At 41.6% G+C, this 24,784-nt stretch overlaps 1 protein-coding gene across 11 annotated transcripts in view; it reads right to left on the bottom strand.

The window, feature by feature from the left end:
* Positions 1-61: 61 nt before the first annotated feature.
* The window catches only part of SHLD1 (shieldin complex subunit 1), a 100,127-nt gene continuing 75,404 nt past the window's right edge, over positions 62-24,784 (bottom strand). For 10 of the 11 annotated variants that reach the window (XM_019826803.2, XM_019826806.3, XM_019826805.3 and 7 more), the window contains one exon: positions 62-2,727. In XM_019826803.2, coding sequence (XP_019682362.1) covers positions 2,285-2,727 — 443 coding nt within the window. In that variant the 3' untranslated portion in view covers positions 62-2,284. Of the gene's footprint in view, positions 2,728-14,106; positions 14,225-24,784 lie in introns of those variants that run through there. The other variant, XM_011280915.3, reaches the window with a different exon arrangement.

Below are 24,784 nucleotides of genomic sequence, written 5' to 3'. Positions count from 1 at the left end.
GGATAAGACGGTGAAGTGATCAGGAGGGCAGAGACAGACAATAATGCCAAAGGCCAGAGCCTTAACACCCTTATCTCTTAGTCTTTATTAAAGGTAAACAGGGATAAATGGAAAATGCCATCCCAACGTTGTGAAGATCAAATTAGAGAGCGAGACTGCAGGGAATCAAATATCTTGTACTGACCTGTCACAAGCACTTACTCAGATACAAGCAAACACACACCACACTCTTTTCTTCCTCTTTTTTTTTTTTTTTTCCTTCACCCTAAGGTGATTCTGGCTTCCAGGTTTCTAAATGCTCTGGTTTCAGGATCTACCTCTTTTTACTGAGCACCCTCAGCACTGATAATAATAAAGGTTACAAAATCACCAATACTAAAATCTCGGTGCCAAACAGAAGCGGCTGCTTCCGGCGTGGAGATTGGAATAGCTTCCATCTTCTGTGTTATAAAAACAGTATAAAATAATCCAGTTTCCTTCTGTTGGTGGCCATGGAAACTAATCTCCAATATTCCTTTCGGTGAATGAATAATTCTAAAATCTACAGCATTCTTCAGCTGCGTCTATTAATTTGCTCCACCTTAAAAAACAATAAAACTACAGACCTTAAAATTCAACCTGCACATTTTCAATTGTAAGGCCCACTGGTTTACGAGTAATTTGGGGGTGTTGCATAGGAGAAGCTCCTGGGGAGAGACTCACATGATTGCTTGTCAGAGGAAAACGCGGAGTCTTATTTCCTTCAGTATCTCTCAGAGACCTCCCCATTTCCTAGTTCCTATCATTTAGGTCTCTTCCAAGGGGCTTCTGCACTGCAGTGTGAAACACTGTTTCTTACCTCTGCTCTTCCCGGCACTGGAAGCCTTGGTATGTAATCCCTGACCTTTCAAGCAAAATCCCCACTCTTGCTCGGAGAGTCCCCAAGAGACCTGCCTGAGAGGGCTCACTCACTCTTCATGCGCGCCTCGAGGCCGATCCGTTTGCAAACTCCGCTTTCTGGCAAGCTTATGGAGCCTTAGGCCAATGAAATTTCACCTCGAGTTTCTCAAAATCTAACTGCACAGTGTTGCCAGCCTCATCTTGTCGTTCCCCCAAACAAACGATAGCCCTCTTTCTGCCAACGTAATTTATTTGAAGGGCTGTCGAGGCAGGGATTAGCACGAGGCCTCCAGTTACAGCTTCCAAGAGCTCGGTGCCAGGTGACGTCATTCTACCACCCGAGTCTCAAAGGGGGGTTTCAGGACACGGCCGTGGAGCAGGGCCTCTGCCGGCGCAAGCCGGCACCGGCTATTTAAAGCCACTCCCTGGCGGAGCAAGGACGGGACAGGGGTGAGGGGCCAACTGTTCAGAGGGTGACAGAGGGTACAGGCAGAAGGCAAAAATGACAGGGAGGAGTCCACTTGGGCAAAGGATTCCTTACTCTCTTCCACCACAAACTGCCAAGGCCGCGCGTCCCGTCAGCCTCGCGGCGCGTCCTTCGGTAGGTGGCGCACATTTGTTTTCTTCACACCTTCCACACTGGCAATCTGGTGGAGACCGAGAGACCCGCCCCCCTTCTTTGAATTTGCAAATCTTAGCTCTTATTTTAGATGATCCAAATGTTCCTTCCACACCCTGTTAGAATGACAAAACAGGGAATTCTGGCTTTGGAGAGGCAAGGGTATGAGGAAGATGTGATGCACTTTTGGGAACGTATTTAAATCTTTATGTTATTTTGGGAAATACATGTGCAGTCACATGACCTCAGTTCTACAACTTGGTATAATTCTTATACTTGCTTTGGCGCAGAGCTTTAAATCCTTTAAAAAACTCATGTAACAAAGAAAGCCTGTTCCCTTAGGTTGGGTTCTCCCAGAAGTAGACTCTGAGTCAAGGATCCAGGTACAAGAGATATATTAAGGAAAGGCCCCTGGGAGACACCAGTAGATGAATGGGAGGACAGGGAAACGGCAGGTGCTGAGCGAGGGAGTGATTTCGTGTGAAGTCCCAGTCTTGGCCTGATCCAGAGGGGAGCTCTGGAGAGTAATTTATGCCTCAGAGCATGTCCTTCCTTCCTTGGGGCAAGGAAGATGTGCTTCTGGGCTCCACAATCAGTCAGTCACTGGCCTTAAGTCAAAGGGAGTGGTAGGGTGGGGTGGGAGGTGGTGTGGACACAGGGGCCAGACACACAGGGGGCTGGACACACAGAGCTGGCAAGAGGGGCTGGAGGGGAAGTGGGTGTGCACTAACAGCGTTGGCCACCGGACCACCCTCCACGCTGCCTGCTCTTACGACCAGGCACTACTTAGAGGTCTTTCATCACATTCTGCTGCAAGAGGAAATGAATGATATCTTTTGAAAGTCCCGGGGTTGGCTTTTCATTATCCAGAGACACACTTCCTTCTCCCGATGGGTAGAAGTGGACATCCCTGGAATGCCTCTGTAAGACCGAGCAGCCATCCCGGTTGAAGATGACCCGGGCCATTTGGAAACTACGGAGGGCATACTTTCGGCTCTCCTGGCCCTTCAGTTCGTTGATTTTCTGAGACAGGCACTGGCAGACTGCTGCGGAGAGTGCATTTCCAGAGGCCGGCTGTGGACAGCCAAACACTTCATAGAATCTATCCAGGGATTTCCGAAGCCCATCATCCTCTGCCTTGGTCTTCACCTGGCCCTTCACAGAAGGGTCCAGCCAGAAGTTCTCAGAGGTCCAGGAATCATTTTGTTCAGAATTTAGGTTACTGGTATCTGCAAGACAAAACACATTCCAGTACTTGAACACACATTCAAAAAGGCCAGAAGCAGATGATGTCTCTTCAAGTCACCTGCTGCTCCTGGGTGATGGCACTGGGCAGGACTGGCCGATTTTGGAATCGATCCCCACCATCCTGGGGGTTATGCCACTTGTTTGCTCCAAACAAGAACATCTTATGTGCATGTTTCAGGAGTTCTTATCTATGGTCTTTGTACAGAAGTTCAGGGTAGTTGTGAATTTGGGTAGGGAGAAAACTTGTATCTTTATTTTCACTACCCTCGATCAAAAACTAAGCATTCCCTTCCATAATAAATGTAAGCAACAAACCTACTAGCAGCAGTACGTATGACTTTGTTGCCAATAGCTCACAGCTATTTTCATACCACATTACAGTCTGCAGAAGATGTTTCAAAATATCATTTATGCCATCACTATGCTCTGGACTGAAGTGTGGCCTCCAAAATTCACAGTTGAAGCCCTAGTCCCTAACGTGACTGGATCTGGAGATGGGGCATTTAGGAGGTTACTAAGGTTAAATGAGGTCATAAGGGGTGGGTGCCTAATCTGATAGGAGTGGTGGCCTTATAAAAAGAGGAAGAGATCTCTCTCGCTTTTTTTCTCTCTCTTGTCTGTCCAGGTGCAAGACTGGGGAAAGGCAATGAGAGGACACAATGAGAAGGTGGCCTTCTCTAAGCCAGGAAGCCCTTCCCAGACCTCAACCATGCTGGCACCATGATCTCAGACTTCCAGTCTCTGGAACTCTGAGAAAATAAATTTCTGTTGTTTAGGCCACCCGGTCTCTGGTATTTTGTTATGGTGGCGCAAGTACACTAAGACACAGTTATTGGTCCTGATACTAGAACTTATTATTTAAACATTAATTAAAAAATATTCATTATAATATTGTAAATTTGTTCTTTAACTAACTTAATAACTACATTTCAATATTTTTCCCTTGATCATCCCATACATTTCAATTTTTTCACTTAAAACATTATCTAAGAAAGGGTGGGAAGGCTTCACCAGATGCCAAAAGGATCCATGGCACAGATACAGTAAAGACCCCTAATGTAGACAGTGCTGGGCATTTACACAGTTCAGACATTTTCTTTTTCTACTCCTTACAGTAATCCTATGGACTCTTTCTCTCTCAATTAAAATCACCACCTTTCTGTTTTTTAAAGGAGTAACAAATAAACTGATTTAATAATAGACAATAAGAAGCCAGAACTGGAGCCAAATCCTAGTCCTTGATCTAACTTTCTGTACCTCTTTGGGAACCTTAATTCTTTTTTTTTTTTATGTTTATTTATTTTTGAGAGAGAGAGACAGAGCGTACATGCACATGTGTGCAAGCATGAGCGGGGGAGGAGCAGAGAGAGAGGGAGATAGAGAATCCCAAGCTGACAATGTGTTCTAGAAAAGATTCCCCACAAATAATTTACAGAATTCCTTATACACCAACCAGTTTTAATTTTTAAAATTGTATACATTAAATCAAAATATATTTTCCTTTTTTGCTCTGATATAAGCTTTAATAAATTACTAGCTTCAATTCCACACATACACCCCTCACCCCATTAACTCAACTAGTAGCTATGATAAAAATATTTGCACTTACTAACGATTAAAAAAGTTGTGTGATGCAGTGGATGGTTATAGAAAAAGAGAAGAGATTTACGGTTTTGACTCCAGTTTTGCTACCAGCTAGACACCATACCACCTTGCTGAGCTTTGGAGTTCTCCTCTACAAGAGTTTTAGTAAATGATCTCTCTTCTAGAACTTCTATGGTAAGACAAGGAACAGAGGAGTAGTTAATCCACAGCACCCAAGAAGGATGTGGACACATGGTGTGAGACACACGCAGCCCACACATGGGCGAGCATTCACTGGTCCACCACACAAGTAGCCCAAAAACAAAGCACTCAGCCACCTTGAAGAATGGCTGATTCCAGGCTGATTAAGGACAGTACAAGATGGGCCTGGTGCATCTTACTATCTAGAATGCTCAAATATTGATGGAGGCTTGTCAACGGGGAGCAGAGGCCAGCTCCAAAGGGATCACCTGGCCACATCTGGAACAACTTAAGCATCAAAATAAATTATGAGAGTACCTGTAACTGATGGTAGCCCATTTATTAAAATAGAAAACCATAAATCCGTAAAATAATTGCAAGTTTGCTGAGGAACAGTCTCAGAGCACTTCCCTATAAAATACTTACTAGTTACAAATGGGAAAAAAATAACTTCAGAGTGGAGAATCATGGCACATATCACCTTAATCAAGTGACCTAAGTGAGTATCACCAGTAATGGGACAAATCGAAACCCTGTTGCCACCTGACCAGATGCAGGAGGAAGACCCAATACCACTTCTCTGATAGTCCTGCCGAAGGTGCAGCCCCTGAACCCAATTATAAGGGAGCGACAGATAAAACCAAACCGACAGATGTTCTACAAACTGGCCTGTACTCTTCAGAAGTGCCACGGTCATGAAAACCCAGAAAAGACGGAGCAAAAGACGGTACACTGAAGAGTACCAAAGAGTCTTGACAACTAAAAGCAACACATGATTTTCAACTAGATCTTTTTGCTATAAAGAATGTTACTGGGATCGCCTGAGTGGGGCCTGAGGATTAGATGGTAGTAATGTACCCTGTGAACTTCCTCATTTTGATAGTTTCATTCAGTTATGTAGGAGAATGTCCTTGTTTATTGGAAAATCAGGGGTGGTGGGCATCGGGCTGGCAACTTACTCTCAAATAATTCCAGAAAATAAAAAATTCTTTGTATTATACTTGCAAATTTTCTATGAGTTTGAGATTCTTTCAAGAAAAATAATTAAATAATTACAGAATTATTTAATTAAGTCATTAAATTCCTCCTCTGGAAGAATAACTGTTAAAATTTCCTTTGGTGGCCTACTTTAATACTAACACAAACAAACAAAAAGCCTTAGCCCAGGGCTTGGTGAACAGTACTTGCCTAATAAACGGTACTATTGGAGAGCCAAGGGGAGAAGGGGGTGGGCAAGGGGTCCCACAATGGCTAGATGAGGTGTCCCTTCCCACTTGCTTCCAAAGATGATCTGGTCCTGGGGAAGTAAGGCAGGAAGACAGGGGCTGAGAAAGGTCAATGGGAAGAGTGAGAGAGGGAAGGTCCTCAGCAGTAACACTGAAAAGGCTGGAGAGTTCCTGAAACTGCCCACCGAGGTAGCCATTTATACAGAACCCTCCAAGTAGCATAGCATGTACTTATTAAGGAACTGGTCAATAACTTTGATTTGAGCCTAAAGAGCCTTAGAAACTAGTGTGGCTCCTCTGTTTTTCATGTAAATATCAAGCAGATTGCAACTCATCTTAAAGAAACCCTCCTTCCCTTTTCCAGAAAAGCAATGACAACATGGGTTGAGTTATTTACCATATCAGTTCTTTTGAACACTATCTCCAGCTCATTTCAGTCTTTGATTTCCTTTTAAAATCTGCTTTACCAACAACAACAAAGCCATCTCTCTAATCATGTGGCTGTTGTGGCCTTTCTGATACCTTGGATTTCTTTTCCAGCAAATAGAGCTAATCGCTTTTCTTTTCCTCATGAACCTACATGTGTACAGAATGATGATCTTTGATAACTCAGTTCCTGCTCAGTGGTGCATCCTCACAGTTATGTTCAAACTTCAATCTTACATTAATATAGGCCAGACTTGTAAGGTTCTCAACTTGGGATGGTAATATCTACTCTAGGGACAGTCTGGGGATGTTTTTGTGTTAGTGATTGGAAAATGGTTGTACTTAATGAGTGGGATCAAGGATGGAAACATCCTGTAATGCACAGAACAATCCCATACAACAAAGAGTCATCCTCCCCAAAATCACAATTATGCCTCCTATCCCTTGAGAGGAACAGTGGCTCAAAGGATGGATTCTGGAAAGAGTGGGAAGTGAATGGTGAATCCCACTGCATTGTAATATATTGAATTGCGTTGGGCTTCCCAAGGCACCTTTGCTATTGATCCCTGCACAATCAATGCCTTTCTTGCTGGCATCCTTTTGTACCATGCATTCCTCCCTTCTCAGACCTCGAGATGGCATTTTATTTTTCTCAGCAAGGGCCCCAGTCCCAATCATTTTGGCATTGTCTAAATTGAGTGGAATTTCCCTTTTTGTTCCAATTTCTTTAGGAATTGACAAGAAGAAAGGGAGGAAGGTGGCACTTGGTATGGCCATACTTTTGCATGCATTTTCAAGGTCACCTATCTACCAGAGCATCCATTTGTTAAATTCTCTTTTGATGAGAGAGAAAACAGATAACATAGATGTTTAAGATTCTTAGAAATCTAAAGCCATTTTTATATGTTTAGGAGTCATAGATGGCAATTCTAGGCAATCAATTTGCATGAGGATTTGAGATGAATGGTTGCATTCTGTGAGATGCCATCAGCTTTTAGAAACCCAGATGTTTAATGGGGGTTTCTTCCAGAGAATCTTCCACGACTACTTCTGTGGTTGATAAATGCACAGCAGGATTTTATCTCTGTGAAACATTTAGCTTTCAACTTTAACAAGTTTTTTCCTAAATGGATTTGATATTTTGAATTCTGTCTCCCTCATGCATCAGCCTCAATAGCCGCCCACTCTGCCTTATTTGTTCAGACTCTCTTTTACTAGTGACTACTAATTGGGAGGATCTGTGGTTTCAAGGCTGCACAGAGCCAAAAGAAATCGAAGACTTTATATTAAAAAAAAAAAAAGAGAGAATTATCAGGATTTAAGGAAAGAAGGAACATGTGGCTCATATGGTCTCCTTTCATGTTGCTCAAAGGGAAAGCAGCCCTTTTTCAGGGCAGTGCACAGTCTGCTAAGAGTGGTCCTTCTGCCTTGGTTCGTCTGTTGGAGGTTCCTTGGAGTCTGTGTGGCTCTAAGAAAGTCAGGGGTGTAAGAACAAGGTGAGTGGGGAAGGGGCGTGTCGTGGTCATTAGTGGTCACTGATTAGCACACTTTGGATTCACAGATTCATCTCCTTTATGACGGCAGTAAGACTTCAGAGGCCTCACAGGCTCTCTATGTGGGTGACACTATGATCTATAATATATGAGTGGCTAGTGCCCATGATCTGGAGCCCTGCTCTGCTAGGTTGCATCTCTCTGCCCAGATCTTTCTTTTCCTTCTTACCCTCGTCTGTCCCTATCACTCCTGCCACTCCACTCCATGCCCTGCAGAGATAAAAAGGAGTGGCAGCATCGCCGGCTGAACAAGACTAAGTCCTGTCTCCAGCCCCACAAGCTGCATGAAAATCTGACTGGTGCAATACCTCTGCATCATTGCCTTGAGAAGTCTGGCTTCGTTTCTGATCCTTGCAAGCTCCCTCTTCAGAAGCTTTGCACTTGCTGTTCCTCTGTGTGGAACATGCTTTCTCTACACATCTGTATGATTGGTTCCCTCACCTCCTCAGGTCTCTGTTCAGATGTTATCTTTTCAGTGAGGGCTTCTGTATCAGGTTATGCTACATAACAAGCGAGTGCCAAATCTCAGGGGCATAAAAGAACAAAGGATTATTTCTCACTACTTACAGCTCTGTGTCATACAAGCAGGTCTGTATCATCCTTGCCTTTATGCCAGACCCTAGGCCAATGGAGCAGCCACTATCTCAACATTGCTTAGTGACTGCGGCAGAGGGAAAAGAGCATGACAGAGAAGGCAGTGACTGGGAGGGCTTTGTCACTTCTGTTCACATATCATTGGTCAATGCTAACTAATTTCAAGAGAATGAGGATGCAAAATTCTCCCGTAGGAGGCAGAGAGTATTGGTGAACAATAATTCAGTCTACCAAACCATCCCTGAGCATACAACTAAAAATTGCATTTCCCTACAAATCAAAACCACAATGAGATACAACCTCACACCTGTCAGAATGGCTAACATGAACAACTCAGGCAATAACAGATGTTGGAGAGGATGCGGAGAAAGAGGATCTCTTTTGCACTGCTGGTGGGAATGCAAACTGGCACGGCCACTCTGGAAAACAGTATGGAGGTTCCTTCCTCAAAAAATTAAAAATAGAACTACCCTACGACCCAGAAATTGTACTACTAGGTATCCAAGGGATACAGGTGTGCTGTTTCAAAGGGGCACAAGCACCCCAATGTTTACAGCAGCACTATCAACAATAGCCAAAGTATGGAAAGAGCCCAAATGTCCATTGACGGATGAATGAATATATATACACAATGGAGTATTACTCAGTAATCAAAAAGAATGAAATCTTGCCATTTGCAACTACGTGGATGGAACTAGAGGGTATTATGCTAAGTGAAATTAGTCAGAGAAAGACAAATATCATATGACCTTACTCATATGAGGAATTTAAGATACAAAACAGATGAACAGAAGGGAAGGGAAGCAAAAATAATATAAAAACAGGGAAGGGGAAAAACATAAAAGAGTTAAATTTAGAGAACAAACAGAGGGTTGTGGAGGGGTTGGGGGGGGGATGGGCTAAATGGGTAAGGGGCATTAAGGAATCTACTCCTGAAATCATTGTTGCACTATATGCTAACTAATTTGGATGTAAATTAAAAAGTAAATTATTGATAAAAAAAGAAAAGAAAAGAAAGAAAGAAAATTCTATTTCCCTTACTCCCCTAGGCCCTGGCTGTCCCTGTCTCCCTTATCTGCCTTATATTTCCATATAAACATACTAACATCTAAAAACATATGATTTGTTTATTGTCTAGCTTCTGCTCATGGATTTTTGTTTCTCTTGATACCTGTTGTACCCTCAGGGCCTAAAACAGTGCTAGCACATGGTAGATGCATTTAAAATTTTTTGATGTTTTATTTATTTAATGAATCATTTTCTTTTCTTTTAAAAATTTTCTTTTATTATTATTTTTAAATGTTTATTCATATTTGAGAGATAGAGACAGAGTGCAAGCAGGAGAGGGGCAGAGACAGAGAATCTGAAGCAGGCTCCAGGCTCTGAGCTGTCAGCACAGAGCCCAATGTGAAGTTTGAACCCACAAACCGTGAGATCATGAGCTGAACCGAAGTTGGACACTTAACCAGTTGAGCCATCCAGGTGCCCCTAAAGATTTTATTTTTAAGTAATCTCTACACCCAACATGGGGCTTGAATTCACAACCCCGAGATCAAGGGTCACATGCTGCACCGACCAAACCAGACAGGCACCCCTGATGAGTTTCATTTACAAAGATGTAAATGTGCATGATTACTGGGTGACCAGTACTCACTAGGGTGACTAGGAGGTTTGCCCAGGATGACCCCAGTTTATGCCTGTTGTCCCAACTAATTATTAATAGCACCTTCTTTCACTCTCAAAAGGGCCCTGATCACATAATTCATTACATGTATACGTGTATCATGATACATCACATATAAGCTCCTGTCATACATCCCTATGTCACAGGAGGGCTGAGTTTTGATGCCAGAAATAATCTGGTCTGTGGGTTAATAACAAGATGCCTACACACTTTTGGTTTTCTCCTATTCTTTTTTTTTTTTTAATTTTATTTATCTATTTTGAGACAGAGAATGAGTACAAGCAGAGAGAGAGGGAGAGACAATCCCAAGCAGGCTCCATGCTGTCAGTGCAGAGCCCAATGTGGGGCTTGATCTCAGGAACCAAGAGATGATGACCTGAGCCGAAATCAAGGGCGGGCTGGTTAACCAACTGGGCCACCCAGGTACCCCCCTAAACTTTCTATTCTCCTGTCCTCCGAGACAGTCCTCCTTTCCTTTCCCTCTGCTTCCACAGCAATCATTTTTCACCTACCCCCTGGCTGGGCAAGGACCTTTTGGTTTCGGCCCTGCAAGTAATATGGGCCTCAATTTACTTCATCCCATCAGTAATTCACTTTGATTCCTTTCTCTGGTTTCATCTGGCTTTCCACCACTGTACAGTAACAGCAGCCCCGGAGTTCTAAGGTGCCTTACTCTCTGTCTTATTAATAACATAAAATTAATGACAAAAAAAATCAGTAAGCTTACGCCTCCTTTTGCCAGATAGCAGCCTGCCATCTGCGGTTTGTGCATTTTAGAATCTGCAACTGTTCCTTTAAAGGACAAAACCCACAGACTCACAAAGGGGTGTGGGTGGGGTGTGGATATCAAGATGTTTAACCCAAATGAACACTTCAAAAGATGGATGATACTGTCAGGTGTTTCCGAAACCTCAGCCTAAGTCTGTACTTGTTTATATCTGAAAGCTAATCCTGATGAATCACCCCGAGAGGAGGTGGCCTATGCTGTCACCCTTCATCCTAATGACGAACAGATGCAATGGGCAAAAGCTAGGGTCCTCTAAAAGGCAACTGCTGAGAAAGAAAATAATGCTGGGGGAAAAAACCCAAAAATTTGTGTGATCGGCGAAAAGCCCTAAAATTAAGTGCTCAGGGCAATTAAGAAGGCTCATCTTTGCTGTCTGATCTGTCAGCTGCCTTACTTTTACCTTGGCATTTTATTTTTGTCTTAAGAAATTAAAATGTTCTGAAAATTACACAGGAACTGGAATATCCAAATTCACGCCTTTAACATATTGTCATATTTGCTTTAAGTCTCTTTTCTTATTAAAGAAGGAAACATTTTAGGGATGGGGTTTAAGGAGTGCATTTGTGATGAGCACTGGGTGACATAAGGAGTAGCTGAATCACTATACTGCACACCTGAAATGAATATAATACTGTATGTGAACCATACTGGAATTATTTTTAATATAATTTATTGTCAACTTGGTTTCCATACAATACCCAGTACTCATCCCAACAAGTGCCCTCCTCAATGCCCATCACCCATTTTCCCCTCTCCCCCACCTCCCCCATCAACCCTCAGTTTGTTCTCTGTATTTAAGAGTCTCTTATGGTTTGCCTCCCTTCCTCTTTGTAACTTTTTCCCCCCTTCCATTCCCCCATGGTTCTGTTAAGTTTCTCAGGATCCACATATGAGTGAAAACATATGATATCTTTCTCTGACTGACCTATTTCACTTAGCACAATACCCTCCAGTTCCATCCACGTTGCTGCAAATGGCCAGATTTCATTCTTTCTCATTGCCAAGTAGTATTCCATTGTGTATATAAACCACATCTTCTTATTGATTCATCAGTTGATGGACATTTAGGCTTTTTCCATAACTGGGCTATTGTTGAAAGCACTACTGTAAACATTGGGGTACATGTGCCCCTATGCATCAGCACTCCTGTATCCCTTGGGTAAACTGCTAGCAGTGCTATTGCTGGGTCGTAGGGTAGTTCATTTTTAATTTTTTGAGGAACCTCCACACACTGTTCCAGAGCGGCTGCACCAGTTTGCATTCCCACCAACAGTGCAAGAGGATTCCCGTTTCTCCACATCCTTGCCAGCATCTATAGTCTCCTGACTTGTTCATGCCACTCTGACCGGCATGAGGTGGTATCTCAGTGTGGCTTTGATTGTATTTCCCTGATGATGAGTGACATTGACTTTTCATGTGTCTGTTGGCCATCTGGATGTCTTCTTTGAAAAAGTGTCTATTCATGTCTTCTGCCTATTTCTTCACTGGATTGTTTTTCAGATGTGGAGTTTGGTGAGTTCTTTATAGATTGAACCATACTGGAATTAAAATAAAAACAGACAACAAAAAAAGAAGTAAATCTTTTAATTAAAATTGACCATTTCTACATAGAAATTTATTCCTTCAGCCCATGTTTAAAATGTTTTAATAATTTTTTAAAGACTTTATTTTATTTTTTAAAGTGTTTTTTAATGTTTATTTATTTATTTATTTATTTTGAGAGAGAGACAGAAAGCATGCACAGGGGAGGGGCAGAGAGAGAGGAAGAGAGAATCCCAAGCAGGCTCTGCATTATCAGTACAGAGCCTGGCATGGGGCTCCATCCCACAAACTGCGAGATCATGACCTGAGCCAAAATCAAGACTTCGATGCTCAACCAACTGAGCTACCCTGGTGCCCCTTAAGATTTTATTTTTAAGTAATTTCTACACCCAACGTGGGGCTTGAACTCATGACCCCAAGACCAAGAATCGCATGCTCCACCAACTGAGCCAGCCAGGCACCCCTTCTGGCACATTTTTATACCTTATACCAATGTTCCCATAATACACGTGTGAGTATCATCTTAATTTTACTTTCCATATACAAAGTTTTGCATTTTTTCACTTAACTTTGACTTTTTACTTCAGCCATTATTGATATTATGTATGAATCTGCTTTACAGTATTCTCATATAAGAACATACTGCATTGGGGCATCTGGGTGGCTCAGTGGGTTAAGCATCTGACTCTTGATTTGGGCTCAGGTCATGATCTTGCGGTTTGTGAGATTGAGCCCCACCCTGAGCTCTGCGCTGACAGCACACAGCTTGCTTGGAATTCTCTCTCACTCTCTCTCTGCCCTTCCTCATCTCTGTCTCTCTCAAAATAAATAAATAAACTTAAAAAAAAAAAGAACATACTGCATTATTTTTCGTCTATTGCATTCTCTTGCTGGTAGACATGTAGATTGTGTCTGATTTTTTCCCCATCACAAACAAGGCCTCAGTGAACCTCCAGTGCCTGCCTCCTGGTGTACTTGCAGAGACACTCTCTGGAATTACATCCAGTAGCGGAACTGCTTAGTCCAAGGGAACGTGGGTGTTCAATTTCACCAGAACCTGCCAAATCGCTCTCCAACTGGCTGTGGCAATCCCCCCAGCAGTATCTGTTGTATTTTCCTGTTTCTCCACAGCCTTGCCAAACTCTGATACTGTCAGGCATTTTAAATGGTATCTCCTTACTCGGATTCACATTTCCCTTAACACTCAATGTGGCTAAGCTGCTCTTCATACGCTTCATGCCCACTTCTTTACCATTCATATTTATATTCTTTACCATTTTTCTACTGGGCTTTGTCCCTTTTCTATCTTCTTTTTATTTTATTTTAAAAAAATTTTTAATGCTTATTTATTTTTAACAGAGAGAGACAGAACACCAGTGGGGGAGAGGCAGAGAGAGAGGGAGACACAGCATCTGAAGCAGGCTCCAGGCTCCGAGCTGTCAGCACAGAGACCAATGTGGGGCTCGAACCCAGGAACCGTGAGATCACGACCTGAGCCAGTCGGACGCTTAACTGACTGAGCCACCCAGGCGCTCCTCTACCTTCTTTTTAATGGAACACAAAATAAATTACAGAGAAAACAATATCTTTGTTTGACTTTTCTCCACTTGATCTCATGACTAGATTATCCCTGTCTGAGGCTGGACAAAAGATCTTGAGGTTTGTTTTTGTTTTAATGGCAAATCTCAAGTAAAACAACTTTCACAGTGTCAGTTTATCACTTCCAAAAATAATACTGTGTCTCTACTCTAGCAAAAAAAAAAAAAGTCACGCATCAAGCTGGATCCAGGGGCAGGGAAAACATCTGGCTTCCGGAGTCTCATTTGCCAGTCAAGAAAATTGAGACAAAGACCAAGTCTCCAGAATCACTTCATGAAGGGCCTGGAAAATAGACCACGGAAAAGGCTAATCTGCTTATTAATTTTCTTAATTAAAATGCTCTTCATGTGGCTAACATTTGCCATAATTAGGAACAATGATAGCTTTACATGTTGGCCGTGAGGAGCCAGTCAGGGGAGTTCGAGGGCCTCCCTAGCTGATTCAGGTAATACAAATTTAGGAATCACAGGCCTGGATCTTAAAAATGCTTAACAATTCTCTTCTTTCCTAGAAGATTAAGGCTTAGCCCGAGGCTTGATTTAAAACAGCTTGGTTTTGCATTTTGTTAAGTAATAACCAAATTAAAGGATCAGAACCTGAGCCCCCCTTTACAGTAGAAAAGCCATGGGGAATTATCTGGTTCAGCTGTCTCACTTTGAGGACCACAGTCTGATAGCTAGAACTGGAACAAGAACGGCGATCCCCCGACCCTGTCCAGGTTCTGGGGTACTTCACCACCCAGAACCCCAAGAGGGGACTGAGTGGTGAGGCTGTCAGACAAGGGAACCTGAAAGAGAATCTCCTTCAGGAGCCACTGGGAATTAGGAGCTTCCTGTAACACTTAAAGCAATCATTTAAAAATGTTTTCCCCCCTAAATGTTTTTTTTGAAATCTCATTTTACACGGGATGTTTCTGCAGATTTGTCTCACATCATGGCCTAGATAGTAAGGTACAATCGTGAGCAGAAAAGAAAATCAAACGAGTCTGATCTAGGTTGCTATGGTAACATTGCTATTTTGAATACGACTGTTTACTTTGGCAGAGTTAAGTTAAATGTGAGCAGCTAATTAAGATGAGGCTTGAAACTTTAACCCTAACCTTCACCGTAAGAAAAAAAAAAGCACTTTAAAAATGATGCTTGAAATGTTGCTGGAGACATTTTTAGAAGCGGGATCATCTCCCTTTGCTGTGGAAGCAGCAAACTGATTTTTTTCCTGAAGAAGAATGGGGGCCTACTCACAATCTGTCCAAATCCACAAGTTAGTATTTGCTAATTTGAAGATATAAAGAGGAACAGAATCCTATCAAAACAGAGCCAGTTCCAGTGTTGACATCAGCAGAGTTTCTGAGACTGTGATAGACAAGGAAAGTCTGATGTCTTTCTAAACACAGTAGTATTTTCCTTAAATGCATATTTGTATAAACAGACTTCACATCAAATCAATTTAAGTATATCTATGAAGTAACAGATTGAACTGTAAACAAATACAGCAGAATGTGAATATATAGCTGAGTGCTCTCCCCTTCAAAGTAATCATCCTGGGAGGCCAAGCTCTCATTTTCAAAATGCTGACATCACTGAGAACATGCTGGAGCCTCCTAGGAAGTGTCTCCACTCCCCCTGAAAGCTTCTTCTGAATGTCCTCATTGGTGGCAAATCTCCATCCTCAGAGGACAGAATTACCTTTTTGAAAATTGTCAAAAGGCATTAGGAGTAAAATCTGATAAATAATGTAGGTGATCAAGTAGGGTAACATGGAATGGAATAAAAAGCAAAGTTCATCTCCAAAAAGAAATCGCTTGGGGCGCCTGGGTGGCTCAGTCGGTTGGGCATCCAACTTTGGCTCACGTCATAATCTTGGGGTCTGTAAGTTCGAGCCCTGCGTCAGGCTCTGTGCTGACAGCTCGGAGCCTGGAGCCTGCTTTGGATTCTGTGTCTCCCTCTCTCTTTGCCCCTCCCCTGCTCATGCACTGTCTCTGTCTCTCTCAAAAATAAATAAAATATTTAAAAAATTGTTTTTCTTATGTTTCACACACTGGCTCTGAAAGCAGTTCTTACAAAGGACTCCAAAACCAATTGTGCATAATGGCAGGCAGCATGGTGTTATACACTTTCAAATTTGTTGCTTTAAAGGACATAACTGGTTGCAACAGCCCCTCCTCTGCTGTCCTGCCTGCCGCTCCCTGGAGGTATATTCAATGAATTTCTATCTTTTTTATAAATAAATATATAAGTAAGTAAGTAAGTAAGTAAAGGACAGAACTAACGTGAATTTAAGTTCTGGCTTCTGTAAAACAGCTCATAGTCATAGATCAGAAATCTGTTTCTGTCCTGATAGATGAAATGCTTGTGAGCATGGGCTGGGTTTGGAAGGCTTGCGTTTGAGTCCCAGCATGGCCACTTACTGGCTGTGTGACCTTGGGCAAGTCACTTAACATCTCTGAATCATCATGTCCTCATCTGTAAAATGAGGATGATAATGGTCATGCCTTGCAGGACAGTTGTAAGAATTAATGATTTATTAGCATAAGTCCTAGCACACGGTTCACACTCAGTAAATAAAAGCTACTTGGTAATTATTATCATAGTGACAAGAGCAGCACCAGCCGCAGTGATGTTACATGTAAATATTTAAGAAATTTGTCATTTAACATCCAAGGTTTTAAGAAGTGAATTGTAAATGCTCTTGTATGTCTCCATGCAGTGACAGATACATATCACAAGGAAAGTCCAGATAAACAAGCGTTCATTCCTGACTGGAAGGAACATCACCTTTATCAACAGCCTGTGCCTCATCCTGGTATCAGAGTTGCTGGGATGAATCACAGTAAACAATACCCATCTCACGGTTAGGACTGACTATGGAGAGGTCCCAAGTGCATGCTCTACAAAGCAAATATGATCCCAGTGTAGGTGGAAACAGCAGGTTCCTCAGTGTGGGGGAGTGTCAAACACAGAAGCCCAGACTGGGGGTGGGGGCGCCTCCAGCTGTCCCCCGACATGTCTCCCCAAGGGGGACCAGCACCAAGGTGTGGGTGGGATTCTAGTGACTCAACCTCCAGGGGCCTGATGGCAGTGGTGGTTTCATAGTTGATAGAAACTATGAATCAAGTGAAAAGCTTCAGGGAAAAGTTTAGGTTAGTAAATACATTGAAGAAGGAGAAACAGACTGCATCAAAAAATTTTAAAAAAAAAAGAGATCGGGAAATTAGGCAGAAAAGATATAATGTTCACAGAATGACTGTTGGCTGAGTCAGAATTGTAGGGCTAAGTTAAAGTTTAAAAGGCAAGATAAGACTGGGAAATACACTGAGAACAGTCATAGGAGTTAATCTTTCCCTCTCCCCCTGCACTCCCCCATTTACCGTTGAAGTTGAAGAAGGGCAAAGCTTTGAGCCCTCTTTTCTGGAGCAAATAACATCAGAAAACATAGAAAGCTCAGAAACTGGGGAAGCCATAGGGGGCGTCTGTGTGGCTCAGTCAATTAGATTCTCGGTTTTGGCTCAGGTCATGATCTCACAGTTTTGTGAGTTCAAGGCCTGCATCAGCCTCTGAGCATGCTTGGGATTTTCTCTCTCCCTCTCTGCCCCTTCCCCACTTGTGCTGTCTCTGTGTCTCTCAAAATAAACAAATAAACTTAAAAAAAATTAAAAGAAAAAAAAAAGAAGAAACTGGGGGAGCCATGAACACTTAAAAACAGCATGATTGGAGGGGCGCCTGGGTGGCGCAGTCGGTTAAGCGTCCGACTTCACCCAGGTCACGATCTCACGGTCCGTGAGTTCGAGCCCCACGTCGGGCTCTGGGCTGATGGCTCAGAGCCTGGAGCCTGTTTCCGATTCTGTGTCTCCCTCTCTCTCTGCCCCTCCCCCGTTCATGCTCTGTCTCTCTCTGTCCGAAAAATAAATAAACGTTGAAAAAAAAAATTAAAAAAAAAAAAACAAAACAGCATGATTGGAGTGCCTGGGTGGCTCAGTTGGTTGAGCATTTGCCTTCAGCTCAGGTCATGATCTCATTGCTTGTGAGTTCGAGCCCCTCATAGGGCTCTCTGCTGTCAGTGCAGAGCCTGCTTCAGATCTTCTGTCCCCCTCTCTCTCTGCCCCACCCCTGCTGGTTCTCTTTCTGTCTCTCTCAAAATAATTTAATTTAATTTAATTTAAAAAAACCAGCTGTGATACAACCTATGCAGAAAAGGCCTTATAGACAGTAGAGAAGTAAAAGCTGGGGCTGACTGAATGACAAAAATATTAGACATGAGGGGTTTAGGATGTATTTGTGTTGAAAATGTTTCTAGCATGAATTATTAAGAGCTAGTAGTGGAGGCAAATAGGGAATTGAATTTCTAGCTTTACAAGGACATCTCTAGTAGGACTGCAAAGATAGTTATATATTTTTGACTAAAAAAATGTGGTGGTAACAAGATCCTTCTTGTTACCAAATTTCTAAAAATTCTGGGTAAATTTTCTTTTTAATCTTTTAAAATGCATGGCTGAGCTGGAATAAAGTACAGGAAATCCTCAGAGACCAAAAACAAAAGAAATCCTCAGAGACCAAAAGTCAAGATGGGGTGCTTGAAAGGACATCACTGCATAAAGCTGAGAGCCCTGAAGTCACACACTTGGAGAAAAGATGAACTAAGGAAAAAAAAAAAAAAAAAAAAAAAGCAAGGTTTGCAAAGGGTCCCAATAAGAAAACTTGTTTGTCTTGGCTTTGGCCCTGGGTAGAGAAAAGGAAAAAACAAAAAAAACAAAAAAAATCTTTCTGGAGATTTAACTATGAGCCAGACCTCGCATGTGTTTGTGGCCTAAATTGAGACTATTTTTGAGACTATTTTTGTGGTCTAAAGACCTCCAAGTAAGGAATTTATTTTAGGATATTTCCAGAATAATGTGACATTATATGTTTAGAAAAGCAGATGAAAATCCTCTCCAGAGGAATGTACCTTCACTCAAATGTCATAAGAAACCCCTCAAATAAAATTCCACTGAATAGGAGCTCACAATAAAAACGGTACTCACAAAATACACACTGAAAACAAGGCACTGGAGCCAGCCTCAGATTGAGTCTGACAGAAACTCTGGAGATCAGTTAATAGTCACAGAATATAAAACAAGTACGTTTACTATGTCAAAGAAATAAAACAGGGGGGCCCCTGGGTGGCTCAGTCAGTTGAGCGTCCGACTTTGACTCAGGTCATGATCTCACGGTTTGTGAGTTCAAGCCCTGTGTCGGGCTCTGTGCTGGCAGCTCAGAGCCTGGAGTCTGCTTCAGATTCTGTGTCTCCGTCTCTCTTTGCCTCTCCCCTGCTCATGCTCTGCTCTCTCTCTCTCTCTCCCCCCCCCCCCCGTCAAAAATAAATACACATTAAAAAAAAAAGAAAATAGGAAATAGAAAGTTTGAGTTAAGAACAAGAGACTACAAAAAAATAAGCAGGTAAATTAGAAAAAGAAACAAAAATAACTTAGAAAACTAGAAAATTATAATAATAGGTATTTATCCCTCTGTAGATGGGTAAAACAGATTAAACAGCAGTGGAAAGAGAATTAGAGAATAGAAATCAGATTTGAAGATATTACTCAGAATTTAGCAGAGAGAGACAAAGAAATGAGAAAACAAAACAATTAAGAGATACATAAGTCAAAGTGAAATGGTCCAACATGCACCTAACTCGAATTTCAGAGATAAGAGAGGGAATGGGAGAAAGACAATGCACAATGAGTTAATGGGTGAAGATGTTCTAGAACTGGTGAAAGCATGAATTGTCCAGTTTAGCAATCACAGGGTTTTGCAAGCAGGATAAATAAAAAGAACCTTATTGCTAGGCATGAGATAAAACTGCAGATTATCAAAGGCAAAAACAAAAATTCTAAAATCACCCAGTAAGAAAAGACAGATTACCTATAAATGAATGACAATTAAGTTGATGGTTGATGTCACGACAGCAGCAATAGAAACAAGAAGGCAGGGGAAGTTCTAACCTAGGGTCACTAAGGAAATGGTGAGGAAATTAAGACATTCTCTTACCTGGCCAGATCAACAGAATAATAAATGTCATAGCCAGACTGCCTTCCTATCCAGTTTATTCTTTTTTTTTTTTTTCAATGTTTATTTATTTTTGGGACAGAGAGAGACAGAGCATGAACGGGGGAGGGGCAGAGAGAGAAGGAGACACAGAATCGGAAACAGGCTCCAGGCTCTGAGCCATCAGCCCAGAGCCTGACGCGGGGCTCGAACTCCCGGACCGTGAGATCGTGACCTGGCTGAAGACGGACGCTTAACCGACTGCGCCACCCAGGCGCCCCCCAAAGTTTATTCTTTTAAGAATGCTCAAAATGGACAATATTCATATCACCTAAGTCAATTTATGGAGATTTTTCCTGAAGGCAGAGAAATGAGCTACATAGAATCTTCATGTTTTCTATTCCTTTGGTGATGGGAGTCTATTTAATTCACTAATAGGGTCCCAGCTATCCTTGAAACAGGGTCCCAATGCTAGACCTTGATCCCAAATCACACGTGATCACCTTAAAAGTATAATTCATGTCCACCTTATATTTTGTTTCTGAAAGTTTCATTCTGTAATGAGCCAATTATGCAAAACAATTCAACATCAAAGTTGTTCTAGTTGGTTTTATAAAAAAAAGGCAGATGCTCTCAATGTTTTGCTGATGACATTTTCTCTCTCTGTAATCAACTATTTCCATTTGCTTTTCAAATAATTACTAACTTTATCTTCCTAACTCAGCTCATGCCTGCTGCTCTAGTGGCCTCAGCCTTGCAATTCTAATTATGCAGTCATTGGCTCCAAACACTCGTTTGAAAAAAAAAGGAAAATAATTATTTTTACTTTCATGATATTCACTCTCTTGGAAGAGATCACATGAAAGAAGCTGTATAGGTTAGTTTTAAGAAAGCAGTTAAGCTTTCTTTTAGTCAAAAAACTGTGCCAATCACTTATAAGAAGATAAACAGAGTCAGAGGTTTTGAATCACAAAGTTACCACTGATAATATTTACTGCCTTATTGATATTTTGCAATTTTCTCTTATTTAAAGTCCTCAAATTAATTTCATTTCATGTATAAACGAAATAGTTTTCTTCCATAAATCTAGAAAGGACAACAAACTTGTAGAGGACTATGAAAAATAAAAGGGAAAGGTAACCTGATTATACTGATTATTCCAGAGGACTAAATTTTCTTTGACCTCTGAGTGGCAAAATCTCAAAGGCATTTGAAACTTCAGCTTCTAAAAAAAGCTCCCCCAAATCCATACACACAATAAATCTTTCATGAACACTTCTGTTTCTCTGTATCTTGACCTGGGTAGTGGTTAATTGGGTGTATACATATGGAAAAATCCACCAAGCTATAACACATAAAATTTGTGTACTTTACTTTATGAAAATAGTATCTCAATTAAGAAAATATCTACACACACACACTCCCTGTCTTCAGTAAGTCCCAGAGGTGGCACAGAAATTAAGTTTTTTAAAAAAGATTCTCAGATAGAGCCACCTGGGTGGCTCAGTCGGTTAAGCATCCAACTCTTGATTCCAGCTCAAGTCACGATCTCATGGTTCTTGGTTTCAAGCCCCAAGTTGGGTTCTGTGCTGACAGCACGGAGCCTGCTTGGGATTCGCTCTCCCTCTCTCTCTGCCCCTCCCCACTTCGCATGCTCTTTCTCTCTCAATAATAAATAAACATTAGGGGCATCTGGGTGGCTCAGTCAGTTAAGTGTCCGACTTCGGCCCAGGTCATGATCTTGCTGTCTGTGGGTTCAAGCCCCGCGCCAGGCTCTGTGCTGACAATTCAGAGCCTGGAGCCTGCTTCAGATTCTGTGTCTCCCTCTCTCTCTGCCCCTCCCCCACTCACACTCTGTCTCTTGCTCTCAAAAAATAAATTAAAAAAAAAAAAAAAAGATTCCCAGAAGGTTCTAATGTTCAGTTAGGTTGGTAACCACTATCCTAGGGCAGCTGGGCAACTCTTGATTAGAATAGATTTTCAGCAAATATTTGTTTCAATGAATGTATGAATAAATAAATAAATGAATGAATGAATGAATGAATGAATGAATGAACAAACCAACAAGCTAATAAATATCTGGTTATTATGGTTGTAGGTGTACCATTGACTAGGGCCAGAAAAAGTCCTAGGCACGTTTAAAAAAGAAAAAGCACGCCAGATGTTCTAAACACTGTAAATGCTTTCTTATTAACTCAACAACTCGATAAGGTAAGTGGACTGTTCTTACTCTTCAGGTGCAGCTGATGTAAATCACTTTGGCTACTTAAGAAGTATACCAGGGGCGCCTGGGTGGCTCAGTTGGTTAAGCGACCGACTTCGGTTTAGGTCATGATCTTGCAGTTTGAGCCCCGCGTCGGGCTCTGGGCTGATGGCTCAGAGCCTGGAGCCTGCTTCGGATTCTGTGTCTCCCCCTCTCTCTACCCCTCCCCTGCTAATGCTGTGTCTCTCTGTCTCTCAATAATAAATAAACATTTTTTAAAAATGAAAAAAAAAAGTATACCATAGTATATATTGCTGTTGGAAGGGCTGTACAAACGGACTCTAGGCTGAGCTTTTACAAATTACTACTCAAATCAGCCAAAGAGGCTGCTGGCTCTATCATTATTTGAAAGCTAAACAATTAGAGAGCTGCTACAGATGCTGCTCCAAGTTAGTTTCTGCTACAACCTGGAAGCTTCCCAATCAGGAAGCCATCAATAAAGTTGCTAGTTCCAGACCATGCTGCCTCTGCCATTATCCACCCCAGCTAAAAATGAATGTCCCATGCCCCATCCCTCTTCCTACATAATCTAGGTCTGAATCCACATGTTTATGGGAATGCATTTGATTAGCAGATATAACTCACATCCAGAATACTAGCTATAAGAGATTCTGAAAGGGGGAACTTCCATACTCTGTAAGAAGAGGAGGCTGGAATAGGCATTGAGTGAGCTAACTGATACACTCATGAAGAATGACACTGAGGCATGAAGATTAAGAAACTTGGTCAAAGACACAGAGCTAGTAAGGAGCAAGGTCAGGATTCAAACTTAGGACGTATGGCCCCAAACACTAAGAAGGCACATAAGAGGATAATGATATGGTGCACAGGCAAGCTCATGGCTGTGGGGCCTCCAGTCTTGACGTACAAATTTTTGTGCTTATGTCATAACGAGCAACTTTCAATCGACTGTACTCATTGATCCTGACATCGCCTCTAGAATTTTAGGTCTCACAGTTTCTCATCTTCAAAATACAAAAATATATTAATTTACTTGACCATTTTATTTTTGGTTTGGGAAGCGTTCTCAAGTGTTGACAAGGGAGGGTTGTCGAAAAGTTTCTATGACCAAATAGTGACCTACGACATCCATACCCAGGCTTCAATAACCGGGCTTCCAGCTGCAGCCCCTCACATTAGTTCCATGGTACAAATTAAAAGAACATCTACAAGTATCCTGAAGTTATTTCAGGACTTTCTAATGGAACATCTTGTTAATTCCACTTTCATCATAAAGTCTGGGAAACTATGTTGATGTAATAGAATGATGGTTATTTAGCCTCTTCTTGGAAAGCTACTACATAGCTCTTATGAAGTGGAAATCTTAAGACTAAAGCTTGTGATGTGTTCTCTGTTATCTGAAACTGTATTTCCACACATGCTTAGTACAGTTTGGCCTCTCAGTCTATCTACCTATTTATCTATCTATCTACCTACCTATCTATCATCTTTCATCTATCTCTCCATCCATCCATCCCTCCCTCCCCCTACTCACCCATTGCTCTATGCAAATGACCCAGATAACAGAATAAAAACATTACACTGTATCCAAAATAAATACATCAATAAATACAAAGATTGAGAGGAGTGAGAAGGGTCAGTTCCAAATAAGATGGAAATGTTGAAAGCTCCCCACAAAGACAATGTGTCAGCTATTTTTAAATGATTATAATTTTGAACAGAGATCCTTCTAGGAGCAGGGGAAAGAGAAAATGCTTCATTTGACATGACAAGCTATAAATTGCAAATCTGCCAGTTTGGGAAGGGTAAATATTTGCTGAAGATTAAGTGCATGGCAGAGGGATGTCATTAAATCTACAGTGATTAAAAAGTTCAATTTAGTGCCACGTGCATCTACTCCAGTTTTAATGAGCATACAGCCGCAACAACCCCGAGCCATAGTCCAATCTACCTCCATGGTGTAGAAAGAAATGATAAATGTCTTCAGCATGACTTCCAACAAAGTGAGTCTGAGTTAATTACTCTGTGTGCAAGTGAAAATGGACTTGGTTAAACAAATGGGCCTACCAGCCAAGGACATCAGCCACATGCTGGACTAAATTTCATATTAATCAAATACACATCAAACTCTATCAGAGACATGTGCACAGCCAGAGGGCTGCTTGAAGCTTATATTTTAATTCCTAACTAATTTTTGGTTATCAAAGTAATATATGCTCATAGCTTTCAAAAGTCAGATGAGGCTAAAAGTCTTACAATGAACAATAGTGCTCTGTCTCCCCCAGCCTCCTTCCCATTCCACAGTCTATGTCTCAACTTGCTATTCCCTCTCGTTTTAAAAATTCTGTATATCTAATTAATATAACAATAATGTAGTTTATCGGTTTTAGACATCCTATGTTCATATCCACATTCTATGTTCATATCCTCAGGCCTCAGGTGCACACTCATACACGCACACGTACACAGAGGCTTACCTTCCCCCATTCTCTAAATACAGTTACGTCGATTTTTTATTAAAGCCACAGTCAGTGTTTATGTTATTATAACTATATAAAGTTGATCACTGCTAAATGTAGTAAGAGAATGTTCCCTTTA

This window comes from Felis catus, chromosome A3 (assembly GCF_018350175.1).
Source record: "Felis catus isolate Fca126 chromosome A3, F.catus_Fca126_mat1.0, whole genome shotgun sequence".
Lineage (NCBI taxonomy): Eukaryota > Metazoa > Chordata > Mammalia > Carnivora > Felidae > Felis > Felis catus.
This window is presented reverse-complemented; position numbering and strand designations above follow the sequence as displayed.